At 45.6% G+C, this 17,758-nt stretch overlaps 1 protein-coding gene across 2 annotated transcripts in view; it reads left to right on the forward strand.

Moving 5' to 3' along the window:
- The window catches only part of MANBA (mannosidase beta), a 124,381-nt gene that overhangs the window by 50,899 nt on the left and 55,724 nt on the right, over nt 1-17,758 (forward strand). For both annotated transcript variants that reach the window (XM_075350655.1, XM_075350663.1), the window contains exons 4-10: nt 760-927; nt 1,906-2,029; nt 5,579-5,754; nt 6,859-6,969; nt 9,905-10,056; nt 10,329-10,446; nt 10,743-10,829. In XM_075350655.1, the coding sequence (XP_075206770.1) occupies nt 760-927; nt 1,906-2,029; nt 5,579-5,754; nt 6,859-6,969; nt 9,905-10,056; nt 10,329-10,446; nt 10,743-10,829 (936 nt within the window). The remainder of the gene's footprint in view (nt 1-759; nt 928-1,905; nt 2,030-5,578; nt 5,755-6,858; nt 6,970-9,904; nt 10,057-10,328; nt 10,447-10,742; nt 10,830-17,758) is intronic.

The following is a 17,758-nucleotide window of genomic DNA, read 5'->3' on the forward strand; positions in this document are numbered from 1 at the left end:
AATACACAACTTTTGCTTTATGATGTATGCAACCTCTTTTTAGGGTTCAGTAGTTGGAGCATAGATGTTGGGGTCTGAAGAAGTAGACCCCCTATCCTATATTTGCAGTTTATTCTATGAAGAAACATAGCTCTGTAGCACAAGGTTCTACTCCCTTCATTACACTGCTACAGAATCCTGTGAAATAGTGTGACAAAATATGGCTTTCAAGTAGTTTACTGATGCATGGTGTTATCGGACTAGGATTTTGCTACATAATCTGAGAGCAGGATGAGGTTGACCGTGATCATACCTATTTCACTTACTGGGCTGCTTGCTGTAGTTTGCAATGTATGAAATCACTATTTCATTAGCAGGAGATTATACTTCGAGGACTAGTAAACCTGCTGACAGGTAGTCCAACCACACCCCCAGCACTGGTTTGGCAGTTTTCTGCCTATGCACAGTGTACACAGAAAGCTGCCAATCAGTGGTGTGGGTGGGGTTATACTGGGCTCACCATTCAGGGGACTGCTAGATCTGCAGCAGATAACACCGTTTTTAATTAGAACTGTAGCACCCAGTAAAGTAAGTGATACTTCACAGGTGTCCACATTTCTGCCTCTACATTGTTTCTCTCTTATGAGGTAGCAAAAACCTTTAATGCAAAATGGAAGCTATCAAATCCAAATTCATTTATAGCCAATTAATATATTACATGTATTTCTATTCATTTCCTCATAATAAGACTGACTTGTCATTGTGTTTTTCCACTTACAGACCTTAGATATTACCAAAATAATTAAAGAGGAAAACCAAATAGAAATCAAGTTTCTGTCAGCTATAGACTGGGCAAAAGAAAAGAGCACACGACACGCCTATACTATCCCTCCAGAGTGCCCTCCGAAAGTACAAAAGGGAGACTGCCATGTCAACTTCATAAGAAAGGTGATACCCAATATATAAGACTTCTATATGGGATTAAGAGTGGGCCTGTTACCAGGTCAAGGGTCCAAGTTTTGCTCTTGGTTGTTGTTTCTGCTCCCCTAAGTATTCTATATATTGTTCTGCAATAAAATATATACGTATATGACCTTTTTTTATTTAGCGCTAATTTTTCTGGTCTTTACCAAGGGGCCAGTGTGATAGAATTCTCAAGCTGCTCTGCATTATTACATTAAAAGCAGCGCCATCTTCTTAAAGACCATAACAAGTAGCACTCATTACAAGGCACCACATCTCTGGTATATTGTGGCAGATTTGATAAAAACAAGCACCAGAGTACTCAGGAGAGCAGTGGCAATAAAAATGGCTCAAATACCAGCTCCTTTTTAATACATTGTAATTCTGGAACAGTGTATATTAAATCAGTATTAGTAGAGAAACCTCCTTTGATGCAAATGTACGTCAAAGGTCGTGAAGGCATTACGTTTGTCATCTGCCCCTCCCCCCTCCTCGTCCTATACTCAGGTCATCTGTTTCCAGCAGTGCTCTGGACGGTCTCACATGATTTATGATATGCCAGCAGCTCCAGTGTTTCATGGAAAGTGCCGGAGGTCATAAGTCAATACATCTTTATGACAGTCTGGTTCTGGCTCTCATAGAGATGCACTGGGAGCTTATGAAATAACGTCTCACTTCTGGCTAGTCAGAAGTTACGGGCACAAGATGGCACCACTGCGAAAAAAGACGAAAACACCAGCAAACACCGTAGATTTAAAGTACCAATCCATAGGTGCAATTAAAAAATGCTGGAGTGGTGCTTTAAGAATTTGTGATAGACGTGTATAGATTGTATGATAGATCTTGGTGGATATTTTTTGAGGGAGTTTATCTAAAATTGAAAGGCTTTTGAAAGAACATTGTGTTCTAATAAATGTTGTAAAGTGACCCTTGCCCCGATTTCCCTCTTTTCTCACAATGCAGGCCCAGTGTTCATTCAGCTGGGATTGGGGACCTTCGTTTCCTACACAGGGAATCTGGAAAGATATCAGAATTGAAGCATATAATCTGGTTCATCTAATCTATATTTCCTGCACCTCTGTGTTCGGTAAGTCTTTCAGGAGCGAGCTTTAGATTACTTGTGAAAATGCATTGTAGGACAAAGTTGTGTAAGTGGCGTTTCATTTATAAACCTTTACAAAGGGAAACTGATTCCAACTGATATATTTTCTGGTAGGCAGCAATGACTGTTGATCAATGGTAGGCACTTTTACCATGGGGTTACACCATTACATGTCTAAACCTCTGTGCTCACTAGGCTGGAGAAGGGTTAGTGGAATGTATTGGGAGCATGGGAAGCACTCCTAACTATTCCACAGCACTATCCACAGTTCCTTCTTTGATGGTTATTCCATAAATTACTAGTTTTGATGGGCGAGCATGCTCGTAACTCGATTGAGCTGTAGCGTGCGCGGGTATTCGTGGAGCTCAGATATTTAGTCCATGAAACAATGACCACAACGCACAAGCTTGCTTTACTGCATGATGTGTGCAGGCGCCCCAGGGAGAGCAAGTTGCAGACCCGACGATGCCAATTAACTTTTCATAATGGTCGTTACTCTCGTCTATCTTGTCCAAGTGTCTGACCAGCTCAAATTGAGTAAGAGCATTTGAGCCTTTTAGTGCTCGCCCATCATTAATCACTAGTGCTAATGTTCTGTTCTCCCTGTGCAAATAGCATATTCACAGAGGAGGAAAGCAGGGACTCTAGTGCAATCTATTGGATGTAGTTATCTTAAGTCAATACCGACTCTGTAAAGTGCCTTGCCTTATGATATAAGATACAACTAAACAAAAAAATTGTGTTCAGTGTTTTTTACTTATCAGTGCAAAGCAGGAGAACTGAAAAAGTTGTCCGCAGATGGGAGTTTTGGTTTGATAGTGTAATCAACTTCAAGTGGCAAGGCGTTCCTTAAAACGTTCCAACAATTGCTGTATGTGTTGGTCAAAATGGGAAGGTGTTCCCAATGTTGGATGTACAGGTAGATCAACTCCAGAAGTTCGGCTTAACTGATAGCTAATCTCCGGCAGTAATAATAATAATATAATAATTTTATTCATTTATATAGCGCTATTAATTCCACAGCGCTTTACATACATTGGCAATACTGTCCCCATTGGGGCTCACAATCTAGAGTCCCTATCTGTATGTCTTTGAAGTGTAGGAGGAAACCGGAGTACCCGGAGGAAACCCACGCAAACACTGGGAGAACATACAAACTCCTTGGAGATAGTGTTCTTGGTGGGATTTGAACCAAGGACTCCAGCGCTGCAAGACTGCAGTGCTAACCACTGAGCCACCGTGCCGCCAGGTAGCATTGTCTCTGGTTGTTTAACCCTCCATATGTCACAGTCAAAGGCGATCTTGGCATTTAGACGGTTGTGAGTTCAAAGGGGTTCCCTCTCTCACTCGGTTGTCTCACCACAACACAATCTCGAGGACCAATGGTTGTCATATCACCCAGAAATCAATAAATGACCTAGTGGTATACTTGGTATGGTGGCCTTTTACATATAGTAAAGCAAATATGGCACTCCACCAATTTGTAGGTGCATGGATAGGATCCCAACCTTCAAAATATTATCCACCACTCAAGTAATACCGTGTTTCCCCGAAAATAAGACCTTTCCCTTGAAAATAAGACCTCCCAGGAGTTTTCAGGGAAGCTTTAATATAAGACATCCACGGAAAATAAGACCTTGCCGCGGTCAATAATGAAGTGTCATGCAGCGGAGAAAAAGTTAAAGACACTGCAGGACACTTCATTATAGGCAGCGGACATCCCCAGAAGAGAGAAGACAGAAGAAAGAAGACCTCCGATCATACTCGCCAGAAGCTGACCGGGAGCAGGTGAGCGCATAAAGGTCCTGCGGCAGAACATGCGCGCACACACACATCAGATCTCTCTCGCACGCACGCACGCACGCACGCACGCACGCACGCACGCACACACACACACACACACACACACACACACACACACACACACACACACACAACCATCCAGGGATATCGCCTGCTTCTTGGTGGCAATACTGTGCATGCAGTGATCTTCCAGGACCTGCCGGAGGATCACATGGCCGGAATCATGTGGCATCTCCGGATGTTGTGAGTGTGTGTGTGTGTATGCATGCGATAGGATCTGTGAGTGTCGGCAGGAGACAGAGGAGCACGGCGTGCAGCACAGCTGCTGGGACCACCCACCGGAGGGCACAAGGAGAAGTGTGTGTGTGTGTGATCTGATGTCGGCCAGACGCGGTGGAGGCATGCAGCGTACCTGATGGGAGATCACAGGAGGATCTGGGAGCCATACAGACGCCCGGGGCTGGTAAGTATGACGATCCTGGGAAGGGGGGGAACCTGCTTTTTGTGGGGGGTAAACTTACCCCCAACCATGTCTCCTCTAGAATAAGACATCCCCTGAAAAGAAGACCTAGCTCTTTTTTCAGGGCAAAAAAATTATAAGACAGTGTCTTATTTTCGGGGAAACAGGGTACAATTTATTTAGATGAACTGTATACAGACAAAATTTTGGCGGCTATGAGCTGCAATTTTTAGGCTGGGAAGGGCCCAATAACCAAGGACCAGACAGCTGCAGGCTGATATTAGCTTTGCTAGTGATCAAAAATGGGGGGGACCCAATGTATTTTTTTTTTTTAATTTTATTTATTCATAAAAAGCTGTGCAGTTAAGCTTCACAGGGTGCAATTTTATTATATATCTGTTGCTCTGTGTGTATTTATATCTATTACCTATCACTAAAGATTCGACAGAAATAAAGACTGAATTCACCAATGATTAAAATCCTTTATTGGTACAACCATTTAGAGAGATACTTGTACATATTAAAACCATTTAAAAAGAAAAAATAGGGGAATATGTAGGATGCAGAAAAAGAGACCAAAGTGAAAACATTGACTGAATCAAGTCTTCACATTGGTTGTATAAATAACATTTAATTAGTGTATAGTAGTGTAATGCACAGGGTAAATGGGTAACTAAACGTGTGTATATATAAGACAAAAGAAAATGAATGGGGTGTGTTTGACGCTCCAAGGTCTGAAAGTATGGGAGTTTCATAGAGGGGGAACTAAGTCAATGCAAACAAATGAGCAGAACGAAGTGCAAAATCGAATAATAACCACACATAACCATTCTGTTTAATACATCTGTAAACCATGCAGTAGAATAGCTGCCGAATGAATGTGCCCAGGGGACATTTGACACTCATTGACATTTAGGCCAAGTAGGTTTTTATTATGTATCTCTACAGCATTGAATTCTGTCTAAAAACGCTACAAAAATACAGCAAATCTGCATTTGTTTTTATAGTATTTTTGACTGACTTCATTGAAGTCAATGGGTGGAAAAAAAGCTGAAGGAATTGACATGCTGCAGATAATTTTCTGCACCAATCTGCATGTTACAAATAAACAATGTACGCATGACACTTCATATTTTTCATTGACTTTGGCATCAAGATTCCCTTCAGGTTTTGTGACAAATCTGCACTCAAACATGCATCTAAAAACGCAATGTGTGAACACTGCCTTAGTGTACCTATCTGTTTTGTTTGATGTATTCTCTTCTGTACAGATGATACAACATCCCAGTGGGCAGTTATCATTGAGCCTGTGTTTGATGCAGTCACCGAGAGCGTCCTCCTAGGGCAAGTAGTCATAAGGATCCCACAACTGCAAGTTGACAAGTCCCAGGATTTGAGAATTGATCCTGGTCAGCAGACATATCAAATAATGCTAGAAATTGATAAGGTAATTCTAGAAATCTTTTTTACATAGTCTTTAGGTTTCCAATGGATAAATGGGCAGACAGTGAATATCCCAAGCTTATAATGTAGTTATGGATGGTGACTGTGTGATGTCAATCTATTTAGGACATGCAGTTTTCATTTAGTGGGTCTTCATATAGCTTGTTAATTAAAAGGTAATCTTTTTGATTAGCTGTTTTTCTGGGCTAAACATTTGGGTGATACGTCGCTACACCAGTAATGCTTGGACACCAGTAGTCCTCCAGAGCGGACAGTGGTTTTCTGCTTTGTATAATAGGAGGAGTGCTAATTGAAGGCTACCCTGTTCCTGCCTCCTACATATTCTGGTTAGGCAATTCCCTAATTGTTTTAAATAGTTATAATAAACACGTGTCTTCAGTAGCACATGGCTCTCAAGTCTCTCTGCTTCATTGTGGCTGTAGGAAGGCAGGCACTTCTCATTGAGGGACCATTCTGGTTCAATAGCTTAGTCCTGAAGCTGAGTGTTGTCCTGCTACTGTTATAAATCATCAGTGTTTGTTCTACAGACTACACTTTTATAAAAAAAATTGCATATGGAGTGACTTTGAATAAGCTTACATGAGCAGTAAATAGGAAGACTTCTCCGGAAACTGCCCTGGGATGGGGTCTTGCGCTTTTTATTTTACAGGACTCATGACAGTAGTTCGGTCAGGAGCTCACAGTGGGGAGGTGAGCAGAAAACAACTGTATAGAAATCAATAAGCTGGAAAAATGTGACTCGTATTTTGAGGTAACTACTCCCCTAGAATGTAACTACTTGGCACACTCCGCAAGGCATTGGTGGTTGATCTCCTTGGCAAACAAGCTCTACACTATGAAAGATGAAAGCTCTCACAGCAGGAAAATGACAGCAGATAGACAACCGAGAAATCAAATGACTTTCTTCTTCTAACTATAACCTGAGAATACCCGTTTAAATCTCATGTGCTGATTTACATTATTGAATATGGACATAATCTTTGCTCAGTTATAAAGGAGCAATAGAGCACATTAGATAGCCAGAAGGAAAGTCTGTTTTGGATATAAACATAATTGATTATTTTTTCTCTTTTTTTTTTTTTTTCAGAATTCATCTGTAGATTTATGGTGGCCGAATGGATATGGACCTCAAACTGGATACAATATGTCTCTCACATTTCACTTTGAGGGTGAATACATCATTGAAAAAACAACTAAGGTTTGTGGATTTATTTTTTTCATCATTTTTTTTTGTGTTTCAAAATTTTTGGGGCTCTACTGCTTTTAAAGCCTAATACCAGTAAACTATGTATAAGTGGATGGTTGCTCTTTTACGTGCCTGACAAGTGATATCTGACACCTGACATTGTTTTCTTATGATATATTACCTAAATATCGAATCAAATAAATAATGAACCTATAGGGTAATGGTAAGGCATCTGTGTCACACACAGTTTTTGTTTGTAAGGATAATAATAATAAAAAGACCTCTGTCCACTATAGGGACTCAAACCCAAAGCTCTGTATCTGAAAGACAGGACACTTACCACTGAGCTACTTACTCATTGTTACATACTTATATAGGTTGAAAAAGACCTAGGTCCATCTAGTTCACCCTTCCTCCACCAATTATACATTTTGTCATCAAGTAATTTACAACCAACAATGTTGTGTGTACTGGGAAAATTATCCAGCCCTTTTTTTTAAAGCTGTTATAGTATCTGGCATTACTACCTCTTGTGGTAGGGCATTCCACAGTCTGACTGCTCTAACTGTAAAGAACCCTTTCCTGTTTAGCTGCCGGAATCCCTTTTTTTCCCACTCGCAGTGTATGCCCCCCTGGTACTTAGTATTGTCTTTGGAAGGAATAAGGATAAGGCTGCACATCAAAGTTAGATAATGGTATAATGCCTCAAGCATATGGAAAAATATTGGAAAATACAATGAAAAATGCTACTTGCTAACTTGAACATGTGAATAATAATTTGCATACCTGCCATGAATATTAGGAAAAAGGAGATATTTAGCAATCGCATTGATCAATGTAATTGAGCCCCAAAACCTCGTCAAGGTATATCTCTATATTGGGGTCCCTAGCTCTGTGACCCTAACTGTGTGTCATCTCATTGCAATTAAAAACTGTTGTGGGTGGAGAGGGATAACCAAGGACTTTCTTATATAGGAGATGGAAAAAACATGGCCGAAAGGGGCGGAGCTGTGTCTTCTCCACCCACAGCAGTTTTTAATTGCAATGAGATGACACACAGTTAGGGTTACAGAGCTAGGGACCCCAATATAGAGATATACCTTGACGAGGTTTTGGAGCTCAGTTACATTGATCAATGCGATTGCTAAATATCTCCTTTTTCCTAATATTCATGGCAGGTATGCAATTCATTATTCACATGTTCAAGTTAGCAAGTAGCATTTTTCATTGTATTTTCCAATATTTTTCCATATGCTTAAGGCATTATACCATTATCTAACTTTGATGTGCAGCCTTATCCTTATATAGTATGTATTTTTTGGCTTGCACTCATAATATATATATTAGTGCTCACTTCAGTTATCCTATTCAGTTTGGAAGGAATAAGTCATGTGCCGGATCTTTATATTGACCACATATGTATTTATACTCCGTACAAGAGTGTCAGCCTTTAATTTGGTTATGTCAGTGCAAATGTGTCTGAAACACATTCATTTTTTCACACTGACATCTTTCAAGCCAACTTCCAATGATGTTTGATTCTGGTTGGTGACTTTGATAGGTGAAGAAAGTGACCTATCACACATCAGAATGAGAATCAGGAGGACTTTTACACACCCTGAATATTTGCATGGTGTTTGTCATAAGGCAAGAAAGACTGTCAGACCATCATCAAAGGAGGCCAGCATTTCTGTTGAAGCATCGCTCTGAACAGAAGGCTTCAAGTCCCTTAGGGGGACTAATAAAATCAATAAAAAATGTAAAAAAAAGGTTTCAAACATATGACACCACCCACCCCCCAAAAGTTCAAGTCATCCCCCTGTTGCCCCATTGAAAATAAAGCAATAAGGAAATTCACATATTTGGTATCGCTGCTTTCAGAAATGCTCGATCTATCAAGATATAAAATCAACTAATCTGATTGGTAAACGGCGTGGCGAGAGAAAAACATCAAAACTCCAGAATTCCTATTTTTGGGCGCCGCAACATTGCATTAAAATGCAATAACTGGTGATCAAAATGTCAAATCTACACAAAAATGGTATAACGAAGAATGTCAGCTCAAGACCAAAAAAATAAGCCATCACTTAGCCTCAAATTTCTGAATTTTTTTTTCACTACTTAGATAAAGGTAAAGCTATGCATATTTGGTATCTATGAACGTGTACCGACCTAGGGAATCATAATGCCAGCTCAGTTTTTCCACATAGTGAACATGGTAAATAAAAAAACCCACTCATGGAATTGCACTTTTATTTTGCAGTTTCACCGCAGTTTCCAGTACAATGTGTCAGAATTAATGTTGCCATTTAAAAGTACAGCTCGTCCCGCAAAAAACAAGCCCTCACATGGCTAGATTGAGGGAAAAATAAAGTTATGGCTCTTATAAGAAGGATGTGAAGGGGTTAAACACAGATATATGAATGAGGCCTAACTGAGACCAAAAAAATGGCAAAAATGCGATGAAGGGGTTTAATTCATTCTGAAAAAAGTCTCCGTATCACTTGCATGGGAAAAAGCCTTCTAGAGCGATTAGAAAATAAAGTGACATGTCTGATTCGAAAATTTTGCCTGGTCAGGAAGGTGAAAGAAGGCTTTGGTAGGAAGGAGCTTTACAAGAAGTCCTAAGGGCTCCTGCAGCTCCAGATTGGCAGCTGAGTGTGGGTTAGGAGATCCGCGGCCAGTGTGCTCATTGCGGTCTCTATTCAAACCGTATTTCACAGATGTCTGATGTATGTCTTGGAGGGATTTGTGCCTGTTTTATGGATTTTTCCTGCACAGTTACGCCACATTCACATGTTCAGTATTTGGTGAGTTTTTACCTCGGTATTTGTAGCCAAAATCAGGAGGTTCACTTTAGACTGATCATATTGTGGCAATGTACTAAATTCTTAATTTTTTTTTTCTAAGGTGTTTATTCTCTCTTTTTTTTTTTTTTTTTTTGTAGATTTATTTTCGCACTGTTGAACTTGTTGAGGAGCCAATTGATGGCTCTCCTGGTCTGTCGTTTTACATGAAGATTAATGGAGTTCCCATTTTCCTTAAAGGATCCAACTGGATACCAGCGGACTCTTTTCAAGACCGTGTCACTTCTGACAGGTATTGCTCGCGTGAGTTGTGGACTTGGTACAGTATAGAACAGTACTGGCTCCTTTAGTATAAATAATACTAAACCATTAGACCTCAAACGAGATTTGGCTTATTTGCTACAAAGTTTTGTGCCTCTGCACAAATAAATTCCCAGCAGCTTATAGTACAAAGCCTTATTCACATGTAATGGAAAGAAATGACACAACACAGATCTTGGAAAGGGATTTGTAGAGATAGGTATGTGTGTTGTCACTGACATTCTCACCAATCTCTATATACAGGCTCCGTAATCTCCTACAGTCAGCCGTTGATGCCAATATGAATACTCTCCGTGTGTGGGGTGGAGGAGTATATGAGAGTGATGAGTTCTACAGCATTTGTGATGACTTGGGAATAATGGTAATAGCTTTATTTGTGCTGCGTATTATAGGTAATAACATGAGCCAAAAAACACTTATTGTAATTTACATTTCTGGACCTATTATTATACTATGTTACATATCCTATAAGGAAGTGATAGCCATGAGGTCTATAGTATAAAAGTAAACTTTTCATTTCTTTCTTTGCATTTGATAGTTGCCGGCTTGTTTAGCTGATACTGTATATAATCTTTCCGATATGGATATAAGTGTGATTATCAACTCTCCATAACAAGCGTCTGTATTCATTTACATTGTGCATTGTTACCCTTGCAGGTCTGGCAAGATTTCATGTTTGCATGTGCCCTTTATCCAACTGATGATTGGTTTCTGGATACGGTCAGAGAAGAAGTCACTCACCAGGTACATTGTCACAAGGGGACAAACTGTAGTGTAAATTACTTTTTGAAATAATAAAAGGAAACCTATAATGGGCTGCAAATATATCCACTGAGTGAGAAATAATAATAAAAAAAACCTAGTTTCTGATGGGTCTCTCCCTATGTACGCTTATTATCAATATCAGTGGGCATGGAGAAGACACCAGGGATTCGCCCGTCCAACGAGGCCGGCTGCCTTTTAAAGTAGTCTTTTTTTTCTGAAACAGCGTGACTTTTGAGACATACCTAACTGAAATAATTCAGCGAGTGTGGGTACGTGGTGCCTGAGGATCAGCTGTCAGGTTCCCATTAGCATCTTTCAAATATTTCTGATATTGAAATATCACTTAACACCTGTAGGAGAGAACAATCATGGCTGTAGGCAGCGAGCATGTAAATCCTAACAGTATTCCACTAGCTGCTAAAAACAGTACTCCAGGCTTTATTTATTTTTAATTTATGCATGTCCTCAAATTGTAATGACATATATTTTAGAACATGGTTTTTCCATTTTCCAGAAATTGCACCACGTCGTGTGCTGATTCTTCTGCATTATGCGCATATGGGTAGCGTTCTTAGTGTAATTTTTTTTTATTTGGCATATAACAATATAGCAATGTTACATAGTTACTTAAGTTGAAAAAAGACCTAGGTCCATCTAGTTCAACCTTCCTCCACCAGTTCTACATTTGGTCACTAAGTCATTTATCACCAACAATCTGTTGTGTACTGAGGAAATCATCCAGCCCTTTTTTAAAAGCTGTTATAGTATCGGCCATTACTACCTCTTGTGGTAGGGCATTCCACAGTCTGACTGCTCTAACTGTAAAGAACCCTTTCCTATTTAGCTGTCGGAATCGCTTTTCTTCCACTCGCAGTGTATGCCCCCTGGTCCTTAGTACTGTCTTTGGAAGAAATAAGTCATGCGCCAGTCCCTTATATTGACCACACATGTATTTATACATATAAATGAGATCTCCTCTGAGACGTCTTTTTTCTAAGCTAAACATATCTAACTTTCTCTGTCGTTTCATTGGGGGACACAGGACCATGGGTTATGCTGCTGTCACTAGGAGGCTGACACTAAGTAAACAGAAAAAGTTAGCTCCTCCCCAGCAGTATAACCCCTGAGCCAGAGGCGGGCTCAATCAGTTTTTTGCTTAGTGTCGTAGGAGGCTGATGTGGGCCGACTGGGCCCCCTTCAGCCACTTGATTTTTTGCGTATATTTTTTCATTTTTTTCTCGGCGACGCTCGTCGCTCTCATCTGTGGTAATTTTCTTTTTCTGCAGGTATCTTTTCTCTACCTCAGCTCTCGCAGCCCGTGTGGGTACCACTCCCCTGGGTCGCAGAGGCTTGAGTTGTCGGGCCCTCTCCCCCGTCCAATTCCACGGTACCACTCCCCGGTTGGCACGCGGGGCTGAACTTTCCTGGGCACCCCTATTCACCCTGCGGTACCACCCCAAAGGGTCGCAAGGGGCATACAGCAGGGACCGGACCTCCGCAGCGCATCTAGAGTTTTTGGATGGGGCCCGCAACGCTGCTACATTTAGGGGCTTCCACCCCAATGGCGTCCAACTCCCTGCCTTCTTCAGCCTGCTTCCTGGTGCCCACCGCCATTCCTTCGCTGAGCGGTGCACACAGGAGCATGTGCAGAGTCTCAGCCTGCACACTGGACAGCGCGCCGCGGATCAGGTAGGACCACTACCTTCTCCCCCCTCGGACGGCTGCAGAAATTTAGGCCCCGGTCTGGGCCTACTCGCCGGACTCCCCCGCTGCGTCCGTGGAGCTCCCTGCCGACTCCGAGGTCGGGCGGCCCCGCATCGCTGCTGCGCCGCCGCCGCTTGCGGCCGGGCCCGCCGGCGCTGCCCCTGCACCTTTTAACAGCTTCAAACGCCGGAGGTCGGCTCCGCCGGCGCTGCCTCTGCCCGCAACGGCACCTCGGCTCGGCCACTGTCCTCGGTCCCCCAGGCCGCCTACCGCACAGCGCGCCGAGGTCCGCCGGCGCGGCCTCTGCCCGCGACGGTGCCTCTGCTTGGGCCCCGTCCTCGGCGTGACCAGGCCGCATCCCGCACGGCGCGGCGAGGATCCTCTCCGCCGCCGCCTGCGGCCGGGTCCGCCGGCGCGGCCTCTGCCCGCGACGGTGCCTCTGCTTAGGCCCTGTCCTCGGCGTGCCCAGGCCGCATCCCGCACAGCGCGCCGAGGATCCTCTCCGCCGCCGCCTGCGGTCGGGTCCGCCGGCGCGGCCTCTGCCCGCGACGGTGCCTCTGCTTAGGCCCCGTCCTCGGCGTGCCCAGGCCGCATCCCGCACAGCGCGCCGAGGATCCTCTCCGCCGCCGCCTGCGGCCGGGTCCGCCGGCGCGGCCTCTGTTCGCCCCGGCACCTTCAAAATTTAGCCCCCGGCTTCGGCCCTGTCCTCGGCGTCCCCAGGCCCGCCTCCCGCACGGCGCTATTGGACGCCGGCCTCTTCGTTCCCGCCCTCCGCCGTGCTCCTGGCATCACTTGGGGGGTGGGGGATAGTTTTTTCCTGCTCACAGCGTCCATTTTAAATAAAGAAAGGAAAAAAAAAAAAAAAAAAAAAAAAAAACAACAAAAAGAGAATGGGAGTTTATTCCAGACTACTAGTCTGGGTTTACTGAGGCCTCAGCATCACCTTCTTTTTCCGGGGGAGAAAATAAAACACACTTTTCTTGAGTGTATATTTTTTATTTTAGGTCGATTTTTATTAAAAATTTTACATACATGAGTTTTTTACACCTTAACTCTTACAGTACTTTCGGGCACTTGTTTTGCTTCACCTTTTTTATATCGCGCTCCCAGCTCGAGATTTTAGTTTAGTCCCCTCCGGCGGGTTAATGCCCTGTCTCAGGTCATAGATCCCCTCGCCGCCGTCCCTCGGCTTCGCGCGCATGCGCTGCGTCCCCGGCCAATACTCAGTTATACCTTCCATAGGTCTAGCGCAATCCCCTCGGGGAGGTGAGTCTCGTACCAGGGACCTTTCCTATGCTAGAAGCGGACCCGACAGGTCTCGTCTTTTGTGGCCCCCCTGTTTTCCACCTTATTCCCCAGGTCCAGACTGCCTTTTCTCCGGCAGTCTTCCGACCTCTCGGGTGATGGCCCAGGCTTTCCACCTCTGCTGGACTCCGAGCAGGACCTGGATGTTTTGGCGCATGTCTAAAGGCCTGCTGGAATTGGTGAGTCAGGCCGTAAGGCTACGGACAGCCCCCTTATCTCCATGCACGCAGGTCCCCCTTAAGTCATTTGGAGCGGACCCTGCTCAGACGACGTCCAGAGCTCGCCGAGTTACCGCGTGCTCACAGTCAACTGCCATACACGACGTTTACCAGCGGTAAGTCTAGTCATCGTCTTTATTCCCTTCTCCAAAAAGGGGTCTCGGTGAGAATGGGCATGCCACACTGGAGTCGCTGAGTGATCACAGACAGCAACCAGACACGGCGTTTACCTGCGGTAAGTCGTGTTATTGTCATTATCATTCCCCCAGAGGGCTCTGGAGAGAGGGGGCATGGCACCTTGCAGACAGGAAGGTGGGGGCCCCTACGGGTTTTCAGTGGACATCCAGTTCGCCGTGTGACTGCGTGAGCACGGATATTCCTCGGACACAATTTTTACCAGCGGTAAGTCCCTTATATTGTCTTCCCCCTTCTCGTAGAGGGCTCCGTGATGAAGGGGCACGCTACCCTGTACTTGACCCCCCTGGGTTCCTCCTGGCTTCTCGTCCCTATCGTGACGCTCCGCAGGGACTCCACGGACACTCTACGCAGCGGTCCGCGCTCCACCTATGCCGATCCAGGACTGGTTATCAGCTTCAGTGAGTACCCTCTCTTTACAAAATCTGGTGTCTGCCCGCTACACGGCCTGAGCCTCTAACATCAGGGTACCTACCCGTCGAGAGCTCTGACTCGGGATCAGGAACGCAGATTCGACATCTAGGAAGTCGCTGACTTCTCTTCCGGCTCTCGGGATCGCCCTTTCGGAGATAGGCGAGTCCAGTTTATCCCCTAGGCTACGTCAGGGTAGACTGGCTACGTAAGGGAAGGGTACATCCCTTTCCCGGCATCGGCCCTGATGCACCAGGACTCGTTCCCTCACGTTAGGTTCGTCAGGGAACCTTTATCCCTACAACAGCCATCTCCGCTTTGCGTGGCTGCGGACCGTCCCAGCTTTCTAAGAGTGCTTGCAGGGATCACGATCCCTACGCATCCCCAGGCTCTCTCTGCCCAGGAACGACCGGGAGACCCAGAGTCTCCCTTCAAGGACCCTCGCCTTGAGGTTTAGACCATCATCATCACTTTTCGCTACTAGGGTAGCTGAGCTACAGGAAGGAGTCCTCCCAGACCCGGCCCGGTCCATCACTCCTCAGGCACGGTATTCGAGCCGTTCAAGGGTTGCTACTCCTCCCGCAGGAGCAGTTTCCCTCCTGGCACAGGGTCCTGCGGCTCTTTGCCTCCCGCTCCCGTTTTTTCCCTTCGGTTTTTTGCTATGCGAGTCCTCGACAGCCTGTGGCGGTGTTAGCGATGGTGCACATACCAGATTCATCCCGGACTCTCCAACGGAACACACTGAAGAACGGGGACAGGAAGGTTCCGTCTTCGAGGGTGACCGGCCAATTTCCTCCTAGAGGACCAATCTTCGCAACCATCCCTGGGAAGATTCCCTTTCCTCCTCTGGAGCTTATTATCAACCGTCACCAGCCTCCCGTACTAGGGTATGCTACCCCACCATTCCTCGGCACGGTCCCGAGGGACACCCCTAGAGTGTCGTCTCCCCTTCAACATTCCGGACTCAGAGCCATTCGGTTAGCCCGGTTACCATTTCTTCTCTGGGTTGTATTGTCCAGTCAGGTTCCAGTCGGACCATGCCACAGCAGTGATGTGCATCATCCACCAGGAAGACGCAGGGAGCGTCAGGGCAAGAGAAGAGGCCAAGAGGTTCTTGCTCTGGGACGGGCTCTTTCATTCGCTAATCTCGGCAGCACATCCCGAGCGTGGACGTTTGGGCGGCCGATTTCCGCGGTACGATAGGTCTCGCGTAGGTAAAGGGCTCCAACAGGGATATCAACAGCCAGATCTCTGGCGAAGGAAGACCTCCAGTCGTGACTTTTGGCCTTCCGATCCAACTCTCAAGTCAATGGTGCGTCGAGTACGCCACCTGCTCCGGACTAGAGGACGACGCCCAAGACCGGTCGTGTAGCCTGTTCAGGCTCTCGTGCATCTTCCCGCTGCTTTCCATGATCTCGAGGGTTCTCAAGAGGGACCTAGGCAGGCGATAGCTCGGGAGTGGCCCAGGCGAGCATAGTTTCGCATACCTTACTCATCTCCTCGCAGATGCCCCGTGGCTCCTTCCAGACCGCCAGATTCTTCCGTGTCGGGGCCCCTCTAGTCTACCAGGACTCAGGAGTCCCAGGTTCCATGGCCTCACCAGTGGATCCCGGGTGCTGGCTCGGTCAGGTCTGTGAACAAGATGATGACAGACATTGAGGAGGGCCTGGAATCCAGTTCCCTCGAAGAGTTATTTCCACGTGGAAAGAGCTCCCCCGGTGGTGTGAGGACCGCATCTTCAGAGACTTGTCACTTTCCGTCAATCAGGGCCTTCGCTCAGAGAAATGTCCATCTGGCTCGGCGTTTTTCATCGTTCACTAGAAAAGTGGGACCATAATCCAGTGATGAGTTTGCTCAGGGTACCCCTTTTTTCCCTGCTCCCACCTGTTTTGATAGGTGGGCTCCTCGTGGCCATCTGGTTGTTATAGACGGCATTAGGGCGGACAGCCCTCTCGTAATCTTTTCTCCCCCTTTTTCCGCTCCGCCAGCAGGATAAGGGGGGGGCTCCAGCCAGAACCCTTCATTTCTGTCCGAGACACCTCGGCTTTCCTTCCAGAAGAGGACTTTAGGTTTCGTTTTTGTCGGTTCTAGGCTCCCCTCTCAGCCTGAAAGAGGCATAGTTCGTTCTAGGGCTGGTACGAGCCCTCAGTCTTTCGTGTCGGCAGGACACCATTTTTTTGTTGGTTACACCGACTGTCAGTCCATTCTTCCGCCCTTTCCCAAGAAGCATAGGCCGGCGCAAAGGGCCTGAATATCACATGGATCCTTTCCTCCATATGTGAAGACTATCGCATGAAGGTCGGACTTCCGCCGCGGTCTACCGAGCAAGGGGCACCCTTGCAAGATTGGGCTCCGGACGTCGGTCAACCAGGTCCTCTGGTCCACCACCCGATCTAGTCGGCGTACCTTTGCTAGTTTCTAACAGGTTCTCACTCAAGCTTCGGCAGAGGCCAGTCTTGGTGTAAGGTTTGCGGGTGGCAATGGCACACCTGTAACAACGTAGGCGCTTGTAGGTCCGGGTCAGCCCGGCAAGGGGAAGCGACTTCCTTCCTATCTCCGGTGATGGTTTTCTTCCCACCCAGGGACTGCTTTTGGACGTCCCATGGTCCTGTGTCCCCCAATGAAACGACAGAGAAAGTAGGATTTTTGTGTACTCACCGTAAAATCTCTTTCTCTTAGTCTTCATTGGGGGACACAGCACCCACCCTGCTTGTGCTTTTCGTTATATATGACATGCCTGTTTCCCCAGTGCCCATATTCCCAGGTCACTGGTCAAACGACTGTTCGTCATAGTTTTTTTTTTTTTTTACCTTGTTTTTATCCAGGATTGTTTGGCTCTCCTCCTACTGCTTGTGCACTAAACTGATTGAGCCCGCCTCTGGCTCAGGGGTTATACTGCTGGGGAGGAGCTAACTTTTTCTGTTTACTTAGTGTCAGCCTCCTAGTGACAGCAGCATAACCCATGGTCCTGTGTCCCCCAATGAAGACTAAGAGAAAGAGATTTTACGGTGAGTACACAAAAATCCTACTTTTTCAACCTGTCATCATATGGGCGGCCTCCATTCCTTGTAGTAG

The sequence above is a fragment of the Anomaloglossus baeobatrachus genome, chromosome 1, assembly GCF_048569485.1.
Source record: "Anomaloglossus baeobatrachus isolate aAnoBae1 chromosome 1, aAnoBae1.hap1, whole genome shotgun sequence".
Taxonomy (NCBI): domain Eukaryota; kingdom Metazoa; phylum Chordata; class Amphibia; order Anura; family Aromobatidae; genus Anomaloglossus; species Anomaloglossus baeobatrachus.